This window comes from Falco peregrinus, chromosome Z (assembly GCF_023634155.1).
Source record: "Falco peregrinus isolate bFalPer1 chromosome Z, bFalPer1.pri, whole genome shotgun sequence".
NCBI lineage: Eukaryota > Metazoa > Chordata > Aves > Falconiformes > Falconidae > Falco > Falco peregrinus.
Window position 1 is genome coordinate 72,069,287 of NC_073739.1, and position 21,956 is coordinate 72,091,242.

The following is a 21,956-nucleotide window of genomic DNA, read 5'->3' on the forward strand; positions in this document are numbered from 1 at the left end:
TACAGCCATGGAGGAAGAGGCATCCAAGAAAGCTGGTTAATATTCAAGGATCACCTCCTCCAAGGTCAGGAGTAAAGCGTCCCAACAAAGATGAGGTTGGGCAAAAACACTAGGAGGCCTGCATGGTTGAGCAAGGAGCTCCACGTGTTACCGAAATCTCGGAGTGAAGAACTTATCGACACCAATGTGATGTAGATAAGCAGACACTTCTTTATTAACGGCCGGGTGCATGAGCGAGTCCTCTCACGATCAATGCACACCAGGTCTCAAAATCAGACACCATATATAAAACTTATTCATACATATTCATTAAATGTTCATACATAATTATAATATTTCCCATAAATCATTAACATATTCTCCTCCCATATCCGATTCTGCGCAATAGAGCTTAGAAAGGTCCAGAAATGGGTCTGGGGTACGATTTGGGTAGGTGGTATATGAGTCGGTGGTCGCGATCTCCCCCTGCTGGAATTACCTTTTACTAAAGTTCACGGTTTCTTGGCAGGCAACTACAAGCTGATCCAGTCGACTCTTCCCAATTTCCGTTAATCTCTTATTCTGACATCTCAATACACTTTCTATATACAGAAGACTGGTCAGATACAAAGAAACCTTTCAAACGCTAAATTATTACTTAAGTTTCAACAATGATTCCGGCCCATTCTTCTGGCCTTGGTACAGGATGTACAGAGGGTCTCATAACAGCTTTTACTAAATAATCATAAGTTTCCTCAAAATATATCTTTATCCTTCTGTATTTCTATTCTATAAAATAATTCTATAAAATCAAATAATCAATCAAATAAAGTCAATCAATTTTAACTTATTGACAAATTGATAACATTTCCCCCCTTTGAAAGTGTTGAAAATCATTATTTCAATACTTTCACATTATTTACATATCATTTGTTTCAACATATTTTGGTGGTGGGCTATACCTTGGTGGACTAGTAGGTACTTCTCTCATAATCATACGATTGACTGCAATCCTATTGGTAAACTGCTTCTTCAAACATGCATATACTAGCATGCTCATCAAAAAGACAATCAGTAACAAAAACAAAGTTTTGATTATGGATTGTATCCAAGAGCTCAAGTTCCATCCTAATTTGTTAAAAATTTTTCCAAGCCAATTTTCTGACATATACTTTTGAATTGTTTCAGTTTCTTTTTCAATTTTTCCTAATAGGTCTAGATCATGTTCCACATCCTGAGTGACATTTGGAATGTGGATACAACAGTGGTCCAATTTATCCTTGAGATACCCACATACTCCATGTTCTTTAAGTAGGAGCATATCTAGTGCCATTCTATTTTGTAAAGTCATTCTGGAGGTCACCTGTAATTGTATGTTCAATTCCTTAAACCCCTTTTTAGTAACGTTTGCTAATTTTTCCACTTGACCAGTTAACTTATAAAGCCATGCTCTGTTCCTGTATGATGCTATAGGATTTAAAAGTGGTTCAAGTGCCCAGCCAATTTTCACTCCTGTAGATGGTTCATTCCAATTATCATCATTTGTCTCAGATCTCTTTATTCGTTTCAGTTCTAAATTTTCTAGGGATCCTCTAAATGGTGATTTCTTTCAAATCGGACACAATGTTGGCATGCCTAAAGTAATTTGTTTCACTTTACCATCTAATGGTAGATGAGTTGTCCAGGTTCCATCACTCAATGCCCAAATTAAATGTCCAGGACTTCGAATAGTAGCTTTTCTGCAACTAAACAAAGTTCCTCTTCTAACTGTAAAAGTGCTGGTTAAATTGAGAGTATTCTTTAAACCTCGACAAAACCAACCATATTTTAAAGCAGCAGCCAAAGGAGGGATTCTTTGAATTATTAAGTCTACATTGTTGCAATCATACACTTTTTCACATTTCCACCATGGCACTATTTTATTCTCTTTTTCTCCTGGTGAAGTTGATCTGTCATTGACCCAGGGTAATACTGAAAACACTTTTCCCTCCCATGTAAAACACCAAGGAGTTTTTGCCATATACTGAAAATGGGAATATAAGGTCATAGACCAAACTGAATCCCAAACTATTTCCTTTTCTTGTAGGGTTCGATTCTTTTTCTCACATTTTGTCTCGGTTATCCATACACTGGTGTTTGTTGTAGCCATTTTAGGGTAATAACACCATCCCTTGTTCCCTAAATCTCCATCTAATCCCGGTTTAGCCACAAATCGTCCTTTACATTCCCACATGGTTGAATATACTGGTGATTCTTCTCCAACTTTAACCTTTTGCAATTCCCAAGTTTCCCTAGGTTCTTGTTTACAATCCATCGTCTTGTTTTCATATTCTAATTTGGTCAAATTCATGGTTAAGATTCCCCATGAAATAGATTCACCTACTGCCCTCGGTATTGGTAAACAAGCAGTGATTTGCGTAACATTTTGTAAATTGGCAAATTCTTTAATCAATCCCACCATCAAATTTTCCTCAGCCGTTTGTTTGGGAATTTCAATTACTTGTTCTGTCTCTATTTGTCTTTTGTTCCTGTCCACCAAGTCAGCCCATGATCCTGTCAACACAGTCAACCAAAATAGAATCCAAAAAACAATTATAATCTGATATAAAAAAATTAGACATGTTTTAAAGTAAATTTTAAAGTCTTTGGGTCACGGTTGATAATCTTCCATGGAATAGGTGCTTTCTTCACTCGAGTATAATGGATCCAAGCCTCCGACTCTGCTATTTTGATAGCTGTAAAAGTGGTTAACAGTACTTGGAAAGGTCCTTTCCAACATTCCTGCAAAGGTTCAGAGGTCCAGGTCTTCACATAGACATAATCTCCTGGTTGGAAATCATGCACTGAATTTTCCTGGAATAAAGGTCTATTCCAAATAACTGCACTCCAAATTGCAGCCAAAGTTTTTCCTAGAGAAAGCAAATAGTTATACACATCCTGCTTTCCTTTTACATGTATGTTTGGATTTGGTTCTGGAGATTCATATGGTTTTCCATATAATAATTCATAAGGACTGACTGAGGTTCCACTCTTTGGCTGTACCCTGATTCATAATAACGCCAATGGAAGTGCCTGAGGCCACTTTAGACTGGTTTCTGACAAATTTTACTTATTTGTCGTTTCAAAGTTTGATTCATCCTCTCCACTTTTCCACTAAATTGTGGTCTCCAAGACGCGTGCAAATCCCAATCAATACCCAATACTTTGCTAACACTTTGGACTACTTCAGCAACAAAGTGTGGACCTCTGTCAGAGGAAATTCCAATAGGAACTGCAAATTTCGGAATTATATCTTGTAATAACCACTTCACAACCTCTTTTTGCTTGTGTGGTGTGACAGGGAAGGGCTTCTGGCCATCCTGTAAAAGTATCAACCCTTACCAGGATGTACTGGTACCCATTTTGTCTAGGTAATTCTGAAAAATCTACTTGCCAATAATCTCCAGGTTCTGTACCAGATTTCAGCCTACCCATTTGAACCTTTTTCTTAATCACTGGATTATTTTTCAAACATACTTCACACTTTGCAGTTACCATTTTAGCTATTCCCAACATCTTAACTGATATTACTTGCTTTCGTAAAGATGTTACTAAGGCTTCTGCTCCCCAGTGACATTCTTGATGTCTTGTTTGAATTATCTCTCTCATCACAAGAGGTGGAATTACTACCTGTCCATTAGGAGTTATCCACCATCCAGCTAAGTTTTTCTTACCATTTAATAACTGACCTAATTTGTCATCTTCTTCTGAATTATCTCGGGTTTTCACTAGGAAGGGTTACTGTTTTAGAAGGAATTATTGCCATTTGCGATGCTTGTTTCTTTGCTACCTTTTTTTGCTGTTTTATCAGCTAAATTATTTCCAACTATTATTTTTGTATTTCCAATCTGATGTGCTTTACAGTGCATGATTGCTACTTGATCCGGCTTTTGAACTGCTTGCAATAATCGTAAAATTTCTGTTTGATGTTTAATGTTTGATCCTTGAGAGGACAATAACCCCCTCCCTTTCCACAAAGCTCCATGGACATGCACTACCCCAAAGGCATATTTTGAATCAGTCCAGGTGTTTACTTTCTTGTCTTTGCTTAGCTCTAGGGCCCGGATTAAAGCAATCAGTTCCGCCTTTTGTGCTGATGTGGTACTAGCCAATGCTCCTGCTTCTGTAACTGTGGTGTCTGTTGTTACCGCATATCCGGCGTATCGGACTCCTTGTTCCATAAAGCTGCTTCCATCAGTATACAATTCCCAGTCTGGTTGCTCCAATGGTACATCCTTCAGATCCTCACGACTGGAATAAACATACTCGATGGTAGCCAAACAATCATGTTCCAGTTGTCCTTCTTCCTGTATGGAACTTAAAAACACTGCAGGATTTACCAGGTTAGCTGTCTTTAGAATCACATCATCTTGTTCAGTCAATACCACCTGGTATTTCATCATTCGGCTGGGGGACAGCCAATGTCCCCCCTTCTGTTCTAGGACAGTTATCACCATGTGTGGAACATAGACTGTTATTGTTCTTCCCAAAGTCAATTTCTGAGCTTCTTGTATGAGCATCACTGTTGCGGCCACTGCTCGAAGGCAGTTTGGCCACCCTTTACTCACTGTGTCCAGTTGTTTAGAGAAATACCCGACTGGTCGTTTCCAGCTTCCTATCCTCTGGGTTAACACGCCCAGTGCAAGGTGTTGTCTTTCATGTACAAACAGCTGGAAATCTTTGGTTAGATCTGGCAGTCCCAAGGCAGGTGCAGACATTAGGGCACGTTTCAACTCTACAAAAGCCTTTTGTTGTTGTGGGCCCCATACAAAGGGAGAATTCTTTTGGGCCTCATACAGCGGTTTAGCTATTAGCCCATAGTTCATGATCCAAAGGCGACACCACCCAGTCATTCCCACAAATGCTCTGAGTTCATGAATATTTCTCGGCTCAGGTATACCACAAATAGCTTCTTTGCAATTTTTCCTAATTGTCGTTGTCCTTTTGAAATCTCAAAGCCGAGATATATCACAGTCTGGCAGGCTATTTGGGCTTTCTTCCTGGATACCTTATACCCATTTAGTCCCAGGAAATTCAAAAGGTCAATAGTCACCTGTATACAAATAAATCTTTCTTCTGTAGCAATCAATATATCATCCACATATTGTAAAAGTAAATGTCCAGGTCTTGGTTTGTCCTGTTTCCAGATTTCAAATTCCTTTGCTAAATGATTTCCAAAAATAGTTGGACTGTTTTTAAATCCTTGGGGTAATCTAGTCCATGTCAGCTGCATCTTTTGCCCGGTTTGAGGATTTTCCCATTCAAAAGCAAACAGTTTTCTGCTTTCCTTTTCCAAAGGTATACAAAAGAAAGCATCTTTTAAATCAAGCACTGTAAACCACTGATAATTCTCCCTCAATGCTGTTAACAGTGTATAAGGGTTTGCTACTACAAGATAAATATCCTTAACTATTTGATTTACTGCTCTCAAGTCTTGCACCAGTCTATATTCACCTGAAGGTTTTCTGACTGGTAAAATAGGAGTATTATACTCAGATTCACATTCTTCCAAAATTTTATACTCCAAAAATTTATCCGTCAATTTCTTCAATTCCTGTCTCACTTCCAGTTTGATTGGATATTGTTTAATTCTCACTGTTCCTGCGCCTTCCTTCATATCTATTTTAACAGGTTCTGCTAGTTTCAATTTACCAGGAATATTTGTTTCCCATACAGTAGGGATCACTGCCAAATCCACCTCCCGTGGAATTTCTTGTTCCTTTACCTTTTCTTGTATCATCAGGATTTCTCCCGTTTTTGACTCAGGTATTTTCAAGAAAAGTTCTCAGTCAAAAACAATCTGTGCATTTAATTTGGATAACAAATCTCTTCCTAAGAAGGGTATTGGACATTCTGGTACATACAAAAATTCATGTGTAATTATCTTTATTTCCAAATTTCAAATCCAGGGGTTGCAGGAATGGCCTGGTTTTGTTCCAATTTTTCCTTTACAGGTATTTAATAAAAAAATGTCGCTCCTGTATCCACTCCCAATCTCACAATTTGAACAACATTTTTTTCCACTTTCTTATTATCAGAAGTTATAGCCATTACCAAATTATCTCTAATAGTTAGCTTACATTCATCCTGCCAATCCTTTCTTTGTCTTAAGTAAAAAACCAAATCCACATCTGGCATTTTATTCCATTTCCCTTCTCTTTTACAATACAGCATTAACTGCAGAATGGTGTTATAATTCAGCATCCCATTCGTGGGCCACTTTTCCTGATCATCCAATATATACAAAGGCCACCAATTATTACAATACTCAAATTATTACAATACTCAATCATCTGGCTCTTTTGCAGATCATCCTGTAAATTTCCCCAATGTGCCAATAAACATCCCAACAAAGAATTTTTGGGGATTTTGTCATTTACAGCAAGATTACCCATGCTTTTACTTTTAAACAACCGAGTTAACTTAGTTGCCATGGTGTAATTACTCACAGTACAATACACAATTATTCAACTCTGTCACTCCGATCCGCGGATCCACACTCCACACTCACTTTCGTGCTCAATTGCATGTCTCACCCTTACAGCCACACTCACACTTTCCCACAGTTACTTTAAACAAACATATAACACAATATTGTACCTCTTAATTTTCTTCTTAATGCACAAACACAAAACAACAAAAACAAAAACTTCTTCTAACTTCTTGTTAGAGGCACTACCTTAGAGAACACTATAGCATATAGTTTCTCTTGTTTCCACTTTTGTCCAACCCTGCAGTAGCTTTCGCTTATGTCTTACGGGCAGGCGCCTAGGCTTCCACTTCCACAAGGGTCCTTTTAGTCCAACCCTGCGCAGCTTTCACCGCGTCTGACAGGCAGACTTACTCAGTGAGACTCAAACTCACTGGTGGGTCTCCAACCCACTCCTTACCATACACTTATTATACTGGGACTTCTACCCACTTCCTCTAGTGCACTTACTTACTTACTTTAGCGGGACTCCAACCCACTTACTACAATTAAAAAAAAGAAGTGTCTTACGAAAAATCCAGGGAATGTTGCGAAGAGCCTTACGGATCGGGGATCGATGGGTATCCCCAAGAAATCCTCGGTGCCAGCTGGAACCGATCATGTCCCCGACTCCTCCGGTCTCCTTCAGCGAGGTCCCATCTGGGTCGCCAAAACTGTTACCGAAATCTCGGAATGAAGAACTTATCGACACCAATGTGATGTAGATAAGCAGACACTTCTTTATTAACGGCCGGGTGCGTGAGCAAGTCCTCTCACGATCAATGCACACCAGGTCTCAAAATCAGACACCATATATAAAACTTATTCATACATATTCATTAAATGTTCATACATAATCATAATATTTCCCATAAATCATTAACATATTCTCCTCCCATATCCGATTCTGCGCAATAGAGCTTAGAAAGGTCCAGAAATGGGTCTGGGGTACGATTTGGGTAGGTGGTATATGAGTCGGTGGTCGCGATCTCCCCCTGCTGGAATTACCTTTTACTAAAGTTCACGGTTTCTTGGCAGGCAACTACAAGCTGATCCAGTCGACTCTTCCCAATTTCCGTTAATCTCTTATTCTGACATCTCAATACACTTTCTATATACAGAAGACTGGTCAGATACAAAGAAACCTTTCAAACGCTAAATTATTACTTAAGTTTCAACAATGATTCCGGCCCATTCTTCTGGCCTTGGTACAGGATGTACAGAGGGTCTCATAACAGCTTTTACTAAATAATCATAAGTTTCCTCAAAATACATCTTTATCCTTCTGTATTTCTATTCTATAAAATAATTCTATAAAATCAAATAATCAATCAAATAAAGACAATCAATTTTAACTTATTAACAAATCGATAACACATGGACTAAATAAAACACAAAAAGGAAGCCTACAGGTAGCCTGGGAAGTATACAGAGAAACTGTCCGCACAGCCAGGGATCAGGTTAGGAAAGCTGAAGCACGGATAGAATGAGATCTGGCCAGGGACATCAAGGGCAACGAGAAAAACTTCTATAGGTACATCAGTGATGAAAGGAAGACTAGGGAAAATGTGGGTCATCTCCAGAAGGAAACGGGATACCCAGTTACCTGGGACGTGGAGAAGGCTGAGGTACTTCATGACTTCTTCGCCTCAGTCTTCACTGGCAAGTGCTCCAGCCACACTGCCCAAGTTGCAGAAGGCAAAGGCAGGGACTGGGAGGATGAAGAGCTGCCAGCTATAGGAGAAGATCAGGTTCAAGACCATCTAAGGAATGTGAAGGTGCACATGTCCATGGGACCTGTTGAGATGCATCTGATGCATCTTGATGGTCTTGAGGGAACTGGCAGATGAAGTGGCTAAGCCACTATCTGTATTTGAGAGGAAGTAGCAGTCTGGTGAAGTTCTCATGGACTGGAAAAGGGGAAACATATCTACCATATTTAAAAAGGGAAATAAGGAAGACCTGGGAAGCTACAAGCTAGTCAGTCTCACCTTGGTGCCTGGCAGGATCATGAAGCAGATCCTCCAGCAAAATTTGTTAAGACACATGGAAGATAAGAAGGTGATTGGTGACAGCCAACATGCCTTCACTAAGGGCAGGTCATTTGGAATTTGGTGAACTTCTGTGACAACAGCATTGTCAGGTGGCATCCTGGAATTGTGCAAAGCTTTTGACACTGCCCCATGTGACTACCTTGCCTCTGACCTGGAGAGACATGGATTTGATGGGTGGAGCACTTGGTGGGTAAAGAATTGGCTGGATGGTTACACTCAGAGTTGTGGTTAATGGCTCAGTGTCCAAGTGGAAATCAGTGATGAGCGGAATTCCCCAGAAGTCTGTACTGGGACCAGTGCTGTTCAGTGTCTTTGTTGGTGACATTAACAGTGGCAGTGGGTCAGTAAGTTTGCTGATGACACCAACTGTGTGGTGCGGTTGACACTGGAGGGAAGGGATGCCATGCAGAGGGACCTTGACATGCTTGAGAGGTGGGCCTGAGTGAACCTCATGAGGTTCAACAAGGCCAAGTGCAAGGTTCTGCACCTATGTCAGGGCAGCCCCAAAGTTGTGGATGCCCCTTCCCTGGAAGTGTTCAGGACTAGGTTGGATGGGACTTTGAGCAACCTGGTCTGGTGGAAGGTGTCCCTGCCTGCAGCAGGGGGTTGAAACTAGATGATCTTTAGGGTCCCTTCCAACCCAAACTGTTCTATGATTTCTCTGTATTTTTGTTCTCTGTTAAATTAGTATAGTGTTTAAATGCATATTGAGGAATGGTCCATTAAAAAATGTTGTTCATTAGCTTTCTAGAAACATGTACTTTAAACACTTAACCCTTTTTCCAAATTAGTTGATTTCTTCTAAAAGAAAAAAAAAGAGCAAAATAGGTTTTGTTTTGAAATTGATACTGGACTTAAAAGTTAGGCTTATAGTCTTATTCAAGCACAGAGATTTGACTTCTGGATCTATATTGTGTATCAAGAAGATGAAGAGGAGTTGTTCTAATATGCTGCTAGAAATAAAAAAAAAATAGAATTATAGATATGTCTGCAGAGGACTTTAAAGCACCTTGCTAGAAGTCTTGTTCTTCATCTGATCAGAGTTCTTGTCATGTGAAATAAGTCTATTAGTATATTGAAAATGTCTGTTAAACTACTCTTTTCTGTGTAATTATCTTCCAGAAATTTTAATGTAATCAATGTCTTTTTGTCTTACAGTTACGATCTGCTTTCCTACGTGAGCTGCGCTGTGTAGCTGGAGTGAACATTCAATAATGAGTGGTGCAGCGTTGGGCCTTGAGATAGTATTTGTCTTTTTTCTAGCCTTATTCCTACTGCATCGGTATGGAGACTTCAAGAAACAGCATAGGCTGGTGATCATAGCAACGTTACTGGCTTGGTATCTTTGCTTTCTTATTGTATTTATACTGCCTCTGGACGTCAGTACGGTAAGAAACTTGTGAGATTTTCTGTTTAGTTGCATAAACTGTGTATGGTATTTTTTTAAAATCGTAATTTCAAAAAGACAGTATTTTAAACAGCAAATACATTTTCCAGGCAGTATCTTACAAAACTAAACACTTGTTAACTTTTTGCATGATGGTGTCAGTGTTTACAATTAATTTTGATTTTGTTGATCAGATCAGATAACAAGTCTATTTCAAATGTTTTAAAACTTAACAGTTTTAAAAATTTATTTAGGAAACATAAAAACACTTTGTTTTTTACTTGTACTATAGATTGCCTGTTGTTTTGAGGGGTGAGTAGGATAAATGCTCTCAAATGTAAACCTAGAGTACAGGAAATGTCTTTAAAAATGGGGAATGACTTATTTTTAAATAAATGCTATACATTTTTTAGTCACTGATACAAAATTAATTGTCTTTTAGACTATTTATAATCGGTGCAAACTTGCTGTTAACTCCAGCCCTGCAGAAACTAATGGCTCTTATGTTACTCTTGCTCCAAGGTATGAGCTATACGTTTTCTTCATTAGATTGTTTTTAAAGAGGTATTTTATGATTTTCTTTTTTTAAAATGCTAGGAGTGTACTGTGTTTTTAAGGCTAATAAACAAGTGTCTTCTGTGTGATACAACACTTGAAGGTTGTGTATACAGGAAGGTGAAGGAAGAGGTGAAGAAAAGTGCATCTGAATCTATTGATAGTAATTATACAGCGGTTCTAACAGATTACCTAAATATTCCTTTTTTAATTTTTTTAATTTTTTTTATATTTCATGCTAGATTTCTTCTCTTTTATTGTTAAAGTAATAGAACTAAGCTTTTCAAGCAATGCTGTTTATCTATGCAAAGAGGTCTTGGTAAATGTTTATCTTTCCTCCACAATCTTAAAGGCTGTAGGTCTGAAAACCTAATTTTATAGCTTTTGAATGAAATGAGTAGGCTTATCTTACATGTAAGCAGCATATCTATCTACTTATTATAATTGCATATATATAGTAATTGAAGTTATCTGAAATTTACCGTAGTCTATCAGAGTAATGATAGCCAGCTTAGTCTTCTTGCAGGAAGAAAATACTCCCTGTAGCATGGTCAGTGTAGGCTAATTGTGGCCTCTTTCCATGGCTGCTTATACTTTAGCCTCCACTGGCTATTTCCACATCTTGTAGATGTGTGCAGTGTAGTTATCTGTAGGGTGATTAGAGCATTTTAAGATGTCAGTTGATAACATCCATGCAAAGTACTGCCGGTTTTGTTGCCCTGAAGCAGAGACTATCTGGATATTGTATATCCATGGAAGAACAGTAAAATGCCAGACTTCATGACACAACGTTGTACCCTTTATTTAAGACCACCCAGTGCACATTAATTAAATGTAGATAGGTAAACACAAAATTTGAAAACTATTCAGTAGCCTTTTAATTGCTGTACAGTTTCAGAACATACTGATGGATGTTATACTGTAGTATATGACTTGAATATATAAAATAGAAGTATCAGTTAAGTAAGATTTGAGCAGATGTGGTGTTGGTGCCACTCAGATCTTAAAACTTTATTTGAAACCTTTAGTCACACTACCTGTCATTCTATGGTAATATGATAACTTTGAAGAAATTTAGGATGTTTACATAAAAATTCACAGTTTAGGCTTAACTGGTTTCACCCTGGAAAATGCTGATTTTTTCTCAATAGATAATCCCATTAAATTGATTATATTGCCCCTTGATTCACCACCACTTCATTATCCAGACAGGTATAATGAAAAAAACCAGGAAGTGTCTTAATGTGGATGGGCACTTTGTCTTTTGCTCTTCCTTTACTGAAAAGGCTCTCATGGCTTTTCTGGTCTTCTGAAGCAAACTACCTGTCAGAAAAGTATTGGTTCAACAAGTCAAAGTATATGTAAGCCTGACTATATCTGGCTGGGTGACAGAAGAAACAGTTAACGCATATTTTTCACTGCTAAGTCCTCTTAAGTAGTAGAGCTAGATGATGGAGTCCCTAGATATTTTTTAAAACCCTGCTGTACTAACTAAAGTTGAGTAGTCTTCTGTCTACAGAAATGTTTTTTCTTTGCATGAAGTACTTCCTGCCTAAAAAGAAAAAAATGTAACGTTCAATTGTTTAATTGCTTATTTCTCTGTAGACTTTGAGCTACTATGGTTTTCTCCAAGAAAGCTGTCCTGTCTAGTTATGTTATTTGCAGTGAGGAGAACAATAAATATTTTTAAGTGGTGATTAATTTTATTTTCTTCTGAGATGACTGATGGTTGACTCTGTACTCAAACAGTAGTGTATTACTTCTATTTTCAAATAACTTTCTAGATAAGGGAATTTATAGAAAATGTGTTTTATCTTGGCCCTACAATTAACAGTAAGCTTCTTTACTGTTACAGCAAGCAAAAATGTTTGAAACCATGGAGCTATATTCCTAATGGAATTATGCCAATTTTCTGGCGTGTTGTATATTGGACGTCACAGTTTTTAACATGGTAAGTAAGGCAAAAGAATATGACAGACTATCTAAGTGCAACATCTCAACACTCACAGCATACTCTTTAAGAATATATATCACTATGTCACAGAGCTACCTAATCATATATTATTTGCTAGCAGTAAAATTTCTCTAATAATTACTGTACTAAATTGACTATACTTTTTTTTTTCTCCTTTTTAGGTGGTAGCCATTTACTCTTGGTTCATTTTTATAGTTGAAACTGAGCAGTTTACAATAGATTGCCTGAAAAAATGGGGTTTAGGCAACTGAGCACCAAAATAATTACATGAATAAGTTGGGTGATTTTTGAGCAATATTGTAAATTATTTGATTTTATTTGGTATACTATATAAAGCTATAGATACAGCTACAGGAAACAGATGGTCTGTGCTTTTGGGTTAGATTGATGTGTGGCTTCTGATCAACCTATCATCAAATAATTATTTTTGTAGCTCAGTCAGGAATATCAGGGTTGGTAGTGACTTCCCAGTTAACACAGATTTTTCATAGTAAAGCTAACTGTAATGTTTTTATCTGCAGCGTGTTTAAGGTTTGGCATCAGACCAGCACATCTAGAATAAAAACATATAACTAGCTAATTTATTAGAAGCTTAGGAGTCTTTAGCTTAAACACTCTTGTCTCAATCTCTCTTACTTTGTTTGTTGGCTGATGTGGTTTGGTTTTCTTTGCTTTCCTCCTAGGATTCTCTTACCTTTCATGCAGTCATATGCTAGATCAGGAGGATTCTCCATTACTGGAAAGATTAAAACTGCGTTGATTGAGAATGCAATCTATTATGGCACTTACTTGCTGATTTTTGGAGCATTTTTGATATATGTGGCTGTAAACCCAAACTTCAATTTACAATGGTAAGAATAATATTGGAAGCACTTACATGAGTTCTTAAGAAATTGTCACGTGTCTTTTTTGCAGATGAAATGGGTCTTTTTTAAAAAAACAATTTTAGTTGGTCTGTTTTTTGCTAGATATTTGGAAAGTTTTGCTGACTTTTATGGAAAGGTATTTTTTGACTACGCAATAAAAATCAGAAAACTAGTAGACAAATTTGTATATGTATGGCAGAGGAATCTTCTTATATTTGCAGTGGGGTTTTTTTTTTATTCCCTACAAATGCATTTGCAATTCATGCAGAAACTTTCTGAGTGTTTTCAGAACAACATTTTCCAGAATGTCTCTGTGAGCATTTATGGTGTAGTGCTTCTGTCTACTGTAGGTTCTATTCAAAGGCAATAAGGTGGGTTAAAATAATTGGTATTTATAACATTGCTGATGGTCTTCCACACTCATGTAATGCCTAGTTGATTTTGACTTCCACTTCTGAATATAAATCCTGGGTTCTCAGGCTGTTTCTTACAGTGACTGTCATTATGGTGTTATGACCACGCTTCCGGTAAGCTTGCTAAGTGCATGTTGTTTCCTAAAGGAACATACTCCTTCGAGAACAAACTTTTTTTTTTTTTTTTTTTTTTCCTTCCTTCCAGAAGGGGCAAAAACAGATAAAGAAAAATCATGGCAGCTTTAGGTATGGGCAAGTAACAGACTGGCCCTAGGTGAGAATTACAGATTATACTAAGTCTGTTGCTGTGAACTTGAAAGCCATATTGAGCATAGATACTTCAAGGTCACTTTCTTGCAGGTGGGGTAGGAGTATGCTGTTTGTTTTTTCTTTTTTTTTGTTTTCCTCCCTCCCCCCCCCCCTCCCCCCTCCCCTTAGGAACCAACTTCAGACCATTGGGATAGCTGCTGCAAACACATGGGGTCTCTTTCTTCTTGTATTGCTTTTGGGTTATGGTTTGGTGGAAATACCCCGTTCTCACTGGAATGGCGCCAAGAGGGGTTATCTACTCATGAAGACCTATTTCAAAGCTGCCAAACTGATGACTGAAAAAGCAGACGCAGAAGAGAATTTAGAGGACATTATGGAGGTAAGTAACTAGCTTCCACTGTGAAATAAGTGAAGGCTTCTGTTAATCATCTCGGAATTTTCTGGTATTGGGCACTTGTGGCAAGAAAACATAAAGAACTTACGTGAAATACCAGTAAATTAAGAAAATCACTATAGTGTGCTCCTTGATGATACTTGATCCTGTGTAAAAATTAAAAGAGATATAGTCCCTGATGTGAAGAACTTGTTAATTTGATAGCCATAATTTGTTGATTTTATTATTTTATTGACCCTTTTATAGTAATATTGGTCATTAATGAATAACATTCCAGAGTGAACTTGAAAATACATTGTACATATGTTTTACTGGTGTTCATGCAACTTGTGTATGCTTGTTTTTATGCTCTGCTGCCAGTATATTTCTGGAATCTTGACAAGAGTTTCCAAGTTGGTTTTGTGGGACCATGCTGTATGCCTTTTGAGAACAGAATATATAGATCATTGGTTTTTTCTAAGAGTTTATTTTGAGACTGTTTATTGCTATTTGTAAGTAAGCAGTAGGCTCTACTGTAGTTCAAGAACAGAATGAAATGCAACGTGTTGAATACCTATTGAGTATTCTACTGCTCTGATACCATGGCTTGGAAATAATACTTCTTCTGAAGAGTTGTAGGGTAGGGTGGGACTTCTGTGATATGTCAACATAATAGTAGAACTTTCATTCTTCAGTAATACCATTTTGAAGAAATTGCTAGAAACATCTAAGTGGGACATAACTGCAGAACTTATTGGAAAATGAGCAACAAAAACTTCGTTCACTGGAATAGAATAGAATGTTTCAGCTGGAAGAGAACTACAATGATCTAGTCCGACTGCCTGACCATATCGGGGCTGACCAAATTTTAAAGGAAATTATTCAGAGTATTTTCCAGATGCCTGGAGAATCAGGTGCTGATCTCTTCTCCCTGATGTCCAGTGACAGGACACAGTCCAACCCCCTGCTAAAACAGTTTCACCTAGAGCAGGTTGTCTGCTCATCTAACCCACACTTCTGGAGCTTATATGAAGATATTATGGGAGGCGGCAGTGTCAGAAGCTTTGCCGGGGTCAAGGTAGACAACATCCTTCTTCCATTCAGGATACTGAACTCCACCATCACTGCAGCTGAGGCTGACCCCAGCCTTCACATCCCCAGCCAGTCCTTCTGTGTGTGTTAGCACAAGGTGCAGAAGCACACCTCGCCTCGTTGGCTTCTCCACCACCTGTGTCAAAAAGTTATAATCAGTGCTCTGGAGGAACTTCCTGGACCACATAAGCCTAGCTGCGTTGTCTTTCCAGTGGATACCAGGGAGCTGAAGTCCCCCATGAGAACCAGGGCCTGTGACCATGAGGCTCCAGTTGTCTGTAGAAGGCCTCACCGACTTCCTCTTCCTGATCGGGTGGCCTGTAGCAAACACACAGAACAGCATCACCTGTGTTGGCCTGCTCCTTAATGTAACCTCTCAAGTTGTTCTGCATCTACCCCTAGGGAGAGCTTGATACGTTCCAGTTGCTCCCTCACATAAAGACAACACCACCACCTCTCCTTGCTAGCCTGTCTTTCCTAAAAAGTGCACAGGCATCTATGATAGTGTATCAGTCATAGGAACATAGAACCATTTAGGTTGGAAAAGACCTTTAAGATCAAGTCCAACCCTTAACCCAGGACTGTCAAGTCCACCACTGAACCATGTCCCTAACCACCAAAGATACATGGTTTTTAAACACTTTCAGGGGTGGTGATTCTACCACCTCCCTGGGCAGCCTGTTCCAATGGTGACGACCTTTTCAGTGAAGAAATTTTACTTGATCTGAGCTATTCCGCCATGCCTCTGTAACTGCAATGAGATCATGACCCTGTGACCGCACACAGAACTCTAGTTCTTCCAGTTTATTCCCCATTCTACATGTGTTGGTGTACTGATGTTTCCAAGAGGTAATTTAGCATGCAGGTGTCCCGGGAGGGGTGCAAAAGGATCCGCCTAAAGAACATATATTGCTGCTCTCAGAACAGAAGGTGTAAAGCTTTTGTGCAAGATGCTGCACTTAGTTACTACGATGAGCAAAGTTCCAAAAAGATTATAAAAAAGTACTGAATATGATAAAATAGAAAGGGAATTGACACCTACAGCTAAACTCATTTTCCAAGACACAAGCTGCTTTGCCTTATCAAAGCAAACTGCTACAGCGGCCTCACCTACAGTAGGTTGCACAGAATCACACGCAGGCATGTTTTGAATGACTCCGGAGAGGGAGACTCGACAGCCTCTCTGGGCAGCCTGTTCCAGGGCTCTTGTCACCCTCCAAGTAGAGAATATTCTCCCCAGATTCAGACGGAACCTCCTGTGTTGCCATTTGTGCCCATTGCCCGTGTCCTGTGTCACTGGGCACTACTGAAAAGAGACTGGCAGTTGAAGCCGTTGGCCGCCTGGTTCTGCTCTTGGGAGGCTGCTAAGGAACATACATTGCTGCTCTGGTTGGCCTGGCTTATTCCCCAGCTGGGTGTGACGGCGTGAGCACTGCCACTTTGGACCCATGCCCACCAGTCCTTCAGGTTAAAGCCAGCCCCACCAAGCTGGCCAGCCTACTGCCACAGATTCCCTTGCTTCTTCTACACAGGTGGATCCCGTTCCTCTCTAACAGGCTATAGTCAAGGAATGTCCCATTGTCACAGAAGCCCAAACCCTCACGACAGCACCAGCCCTGAAGCCAGAAGTTGATTTGCATTACAGGTCCATTTTCGGCTGCACCTTTTCCTCTTACTGCTAAAACAGAAGAAAGAATAACCTTGGCACCAAAGCTTCTCATCCAGTGCAGTTCGTCCGTGCGGACCTTGCTTGTGCGTGTCTGCAGCTGCTAAAGCTTCTGGTCTGGTCCTGGATGTGACGCAGGAGGGTGGAGGCTGCGGTGGAATCCTGCTGTTGCGGGTCACTAGGGCCCAAGGTGCCTCGTGCTCTGTAGTGTCTGCTACAGGAGCACGGTTCTGACCATGGTTTTTATTTTAATGTTGAAATACAAAATGAAAGGCCTAATTTTCACCAGACTGCAACTGATAACAGGTAAGAGTTGTTTTGAAATAACGTGCACGCATCTTCAAAATTACAGTTCAAAACTTCTAGACAGAAGGTCTTAAAAACTAGCTCTCCGCAGAGGTAGCTTAAATGGGAAAAAAGTCCACCGGGTGAGAAATGCAGTGCCTGAGAGGAGCTCTTCCCGTGAGCTAAGTCCTGCTTAACAGGGCAGGGACCCGCACTCCCAGAATCAAACCTTAAAATACATTACTGCAGGCTGTAAAGCCCTGCCTTCCTGTGGGGCTGGCCAGCGTTTGCCTATGAACCTGGTGGTTAGCTCAAAGAAAGGTGAGCTCCTTACCTATTGTTCTGTTTCTTCACTTCATTTAGACAGGCTTCTTGCTATTAGCACATGGCTCCCTAGCATCAGCTGCCTGAAATTCCAGAACCCGTCAAGAATGTTCTCTCCTGAGATCAGTGAACTTGAGATTCACAACCCATAAAGAATGTTCTCCAGAGATCAGTGAACTACTTCACAAGAGTTCCCTTGTACTGCACAACCTTCAGCTGCTTAGAAGATGCTCCTATGAACCAATGACAAAAAGTAACGGAATTCCTCACTCTGAAAGGAAGAGTGTCTGTTGGCACGCTCTTGTTTCTGGAGAGCAAGGCAGCTACAGACTAATACAAACAGGATCAAAGATGAAACAGTGGCACTGGAAGTGCAACTTAACCAGTGAAAAGGAAGGACATGCTCTTGTGTAGGCTTAGGATTTTTGTGCTTTGTCAGACTAAACAGATAAAGTCCTTCTGTATGCCCAGTGATCCTATTTGACAGGATTTTTAAGCCTTTGCAATTATTTCTGTCCTCCACACTCTCTGGAACTCATAGTTGTTTTTAAAGTGCTGGTTGTAACAACAAAACAGTGTGAAAAGATTACTCTGGATTGCCAGTAGGATGAAAAATAAAGTCTAGTTCTCAGTAAGCCTATTAAACTCTGAAGCCACTTCTGACACAACTTACCTAGCTGTTAGGTAGCATCTTTTTATTACTTTTAAATACCAGATGGTCTCAGAAGTGAGGTATGTGCAGATGCAAATGTGGGGAAGATACAAACTGAAGTAGTGTAAAATGATATTCCTGAAGCTGCTCAAAGAAAAAAAAAAAAAAAAAAGGAACTACACCAGATAAGAATGAAAGTAGTTCTTTTTGCCTATAACAAACAAGAATTTTTTTTCTGTTTTCAGCATTCATGCATAGAAACCAAGCCTCCATACATTCACAGAGTAATGTTTGCACACAGACTTGTGCTTTTTTTAAAAAACACGTAGATGTTCTTTATGAATAGTCCTTCAAATATTTTTTATTATTTGTCTGGTAAAGTTGTGGGTTTTATGAATGTCTATTGTTTTTAAGCTCTGATACTTATCTCTTCCGTTGGGAGGGCTGGAACTCTTATCAGACTTTGTAAAATCTCTTGTTCTATTTAACATAATGTAACAATCATTCTTTTTCCTCACAGGAGGTCCGTAAAGTAAGTGAGAGTATCAAGTATAACCACCCATTGAGAAAATGTGTTGATACAATACTGAAAAAGGTAATAAATTGCCTATCTTCAACCATATTATTCAATTGGGAGGGGGTGCTTCCTGCACCTGCTGAATACTTGTATATTTTTTTCTTTTCCCCTTAACATAAAACCTCTGATTGGCATCTTGTGGGTTCCTGACCAGGCTTTGAGAGGAAGTCCTTTGTGTAATGCTTTCTTATGATTTATGTAATTATCTGCTGTATTTTAACATACATAATATTTTAGAAATGGCAAAAGCTATGCTTAGAGTGAGTTTTCAGTTGCATGAAGTGCCCCAAACATTTACAGAGAATTAACAAAGACCACTTGCTACTCCTTCAGCTTCCATTTAGTCTTACCTTTTCCTTCCAGTGTCCTACTGAATACCAGGAAAGAATGGGTAGAAACATGGATGATTATGAAGATTTTGATGAAAGACAGAACAGTTATCCAAGTGAAAAAAGTTTGGTCAAACTTCACAAGCAGGTATATTAATGAATGAGAGAATGCCTCACTTATGCTAATGTAGTGAGAATAAATGCTAGTCAAACAAAGGTTTTCAGTGCACTTTACCTGAATTGGTAAGTATAGTGGATTTTGGGATAGCTACTTAACAGAAGGTTTTCTCAGCAAAAGAAAATGTAGAAGTTTAATATTCCAAGTGATGTCCAGATTAAATTTCTGGATGTATAAGAAGTGTTGATGTTGTGTTATATCTTGACAGCGTTTTAACTGTCTGTGAGTAAGCTTTGAAATGATTGATTGATAGTGCATTCTGAAAAAGAAATTGTAGTTAAAGCTTGATATTCACTAAGACGAAAAGAAAATGGTATTGTAGAAAAAGTAGGCTGTTAACTGCTATAGATAGGCTGTGATAAAAAACCGGCAAAACTCAGTAGTCAAGTATGTAGTCTTCTTATGATTTATATTTTTAGAGAATTAACTTCCTGCTTTTGTGAGTATATAGAATTAATCTTCTCAGTTCTGTAATGCAGACATCTTTAAGGGATATTGCAAGGCTTTTTTTCTTGTTTCTTGAAACAAGCATGTTGTAACCATAATTTCTTGGAATTTATTGTAGGTAATCTATTCAGTGCAGAGACATCGTCGTACACAAGTCCAGTGGCAAATTCTTTTAGAACAAGCATTTTACCTAGAAGATGTGGCAAAAAATGAAACCAGTGCAACTCGACAGTTTGTTCATACCTTTCATTCCCAGGAACCAGAGAACAAAATTATTCAGTATTTCTATACACCAACAGTTGGTAAGTGCTGTCATGCACATTGTGAAAGGAGTAACTGGTGCTGCTTTGTAAGAAGAACTGATTGTTCTATATAAAAAGTTCAGTTACAGTAGAGGGAAGCAAACATTCATCTTAATGCATTTATGTAATGGAATAGTCCTCCGTTACTGATTCATGGTCTTGACCAAAAGCTTTATGTTTTTTAGAAGTTTAATAGTGGTTACATGCTGTAATAGCAATAGCAAACTTCGCAGCCTTAGAAGAAAGAAATACAGCAACTAAATTACTGGATCTTGGCCACCTTCTACATTTGCAGGATATTATTGAGGTGGCACTGCTCTTCCAGTAAAGCAAAGAGGAAAGGACTCTCATGTTTCCTACATGACATGTTACCAAACATTAGAAGATGTGGCTGCTGCTTTTTCATCTTTTCAGAAGGTGTCTTCTAATCATGTTTTAACTTATAATTCATAGTATACAGCCTAAGCTTTGTGTCTGAGGAAGTAACAGATGAACAAACAGGAAGTGCATTACCTAGAGTATTTGGGCCAAAAGTGAAGAGTTCTGTTCTACACGCCCCACACGCCCAAATGTTTACAAAATGTGCCTCCCAGATCTTACTCTGTTTTCCTCAGTTGTGCATGATTCCTTAGGGCTGAGCCAGATCTCTAGGCATTGGAAAAACCCTGAAACTGAGTGTGTGATCCCACAGATCCCAGCCTTGATTTTAAGAGTGTGCATGTGGGAAGTTCATAACAGTTATTGTGAGTGAGTTCCATTTTCGGTTGTGTGATATTTTATTAACCCGTTCTGGATGTGTCTGTCTTTTTTCCAGAGTGGTACTGGGAATGTCTTCTACGACCATGGTTTTACAGGGTGCTTGCAGTTGTTCTGGCCACGTTCTCTGTAATTGTTGTATGGTCAGAGTGTACATTTTTCAGCACAAAACCGGTTTTATCGCTATTTGCAGTTTTCATACAGCTGGCAGAAAAGACATATAATTATATATACATAGAGGTAAGTTTGAGGTAATCACTCAACAGAAATCTTTTCAGATAGATTGTTATTACAACAATAGTAGACCAGATTGATTTAAAAACAAGTCTCTAAATAATCTGTCAACTTTCAGAAGGTCTCTAAAATCTGTAATGCCAAATTTTGTTTCAGTGGAGGGAATCTGCATTTTGCCACTTCTTAGAACACTACCAATATGGGGTGAAGGTGTGATGCGGTTGGGCTGAATATCATGTGTTGAGTAATTTGTGAAACGTTAGTTTGGGTGTTTAATTAGATTGTGTCTAATCAGCCATGTGTGTGACCTCTCTTTCCTAAACAGGAATTTGTTGCTGACCAAAAATCCAGTCACAGGCGTGGCTATAGCATATGTGTGCACAAATCTATCAGTAAAGGAACTGACCTGAAAAATTCCTGTATACTAACAAAATAGGTTGAATTGAAAACACTTGTTTTTATCATTTTGTGTGGGAAGAAATGTTGAATTAGTCATAGTAATTATCAAGGCAATTACAGCAATTTCATTTACTTACAAGGAGTAAATGTTCCTAGAGTTGATTGTGTTAACTTACATGAAGTGCAGAATGTTACAAATATCATTCTCAAATTAGTCAAAAAACCTGAAACTCTTCTCAGAGCTGGTGTTACTGGGCCATCTCAAAATGAAAAGTCAGACTACAGTCAACTTGTTGCATGCACAGATTGTGCTGAATGCATTAAACCTTTAGCAG

The 21,956-nt window shown here is 38.8% G+C and overlaps 1 protein-coding gene across 2 annotated transcripts in view; it reads left to right on the forward strand.

The window, feature by feature from the left end:
* The window catches only part of LMBRD2 (LMBR1 domain containing 2), a 45,694-nt gene that overhangs the window by 8,420 nt on the left and 15,318 nt on the right, over positions 1-21,956 (forward strand). For both annotated transcript variants that reach the window (XM_055791544.1, XM_055791543.1), the window contains 9 exons: positions 9,700-9,929; positions 10,371-10,450; positions 12,339-12,434; positions 13,142-13,309; positions 14,176-14,386; positions 18,920-18,994; positions 19,340-19,453; positions 20,049-20,232; positions 21,047-21,228. In XM_055791544.1, coding sequence (XP_055647519.1) covers positions 9,756-9,929; positions 10,371-10,450; positions 12,339-12,434; positions 13,142-13,309; positions 14,176-14,386; positions 18,920-18,994; positions 19,340-19,453; positions 20,049-20,232; positions 21,047-21,228 — 1,284 coding nt within the window. In that variant the 5' untranslated portion in view covers positions 9,700-9,755. The remainder of the gene's footprint in view (positions 1-9,699; positions 9,930-10,370; positions 10,451-12,338; positions 12,435-13,141; positions 13,310-14,175; positions 14,387-18,919; positions 18,995-19,339; positions 19,454-20,048; positions 20,233-21,046; positions 21,229-21,956) is intronic.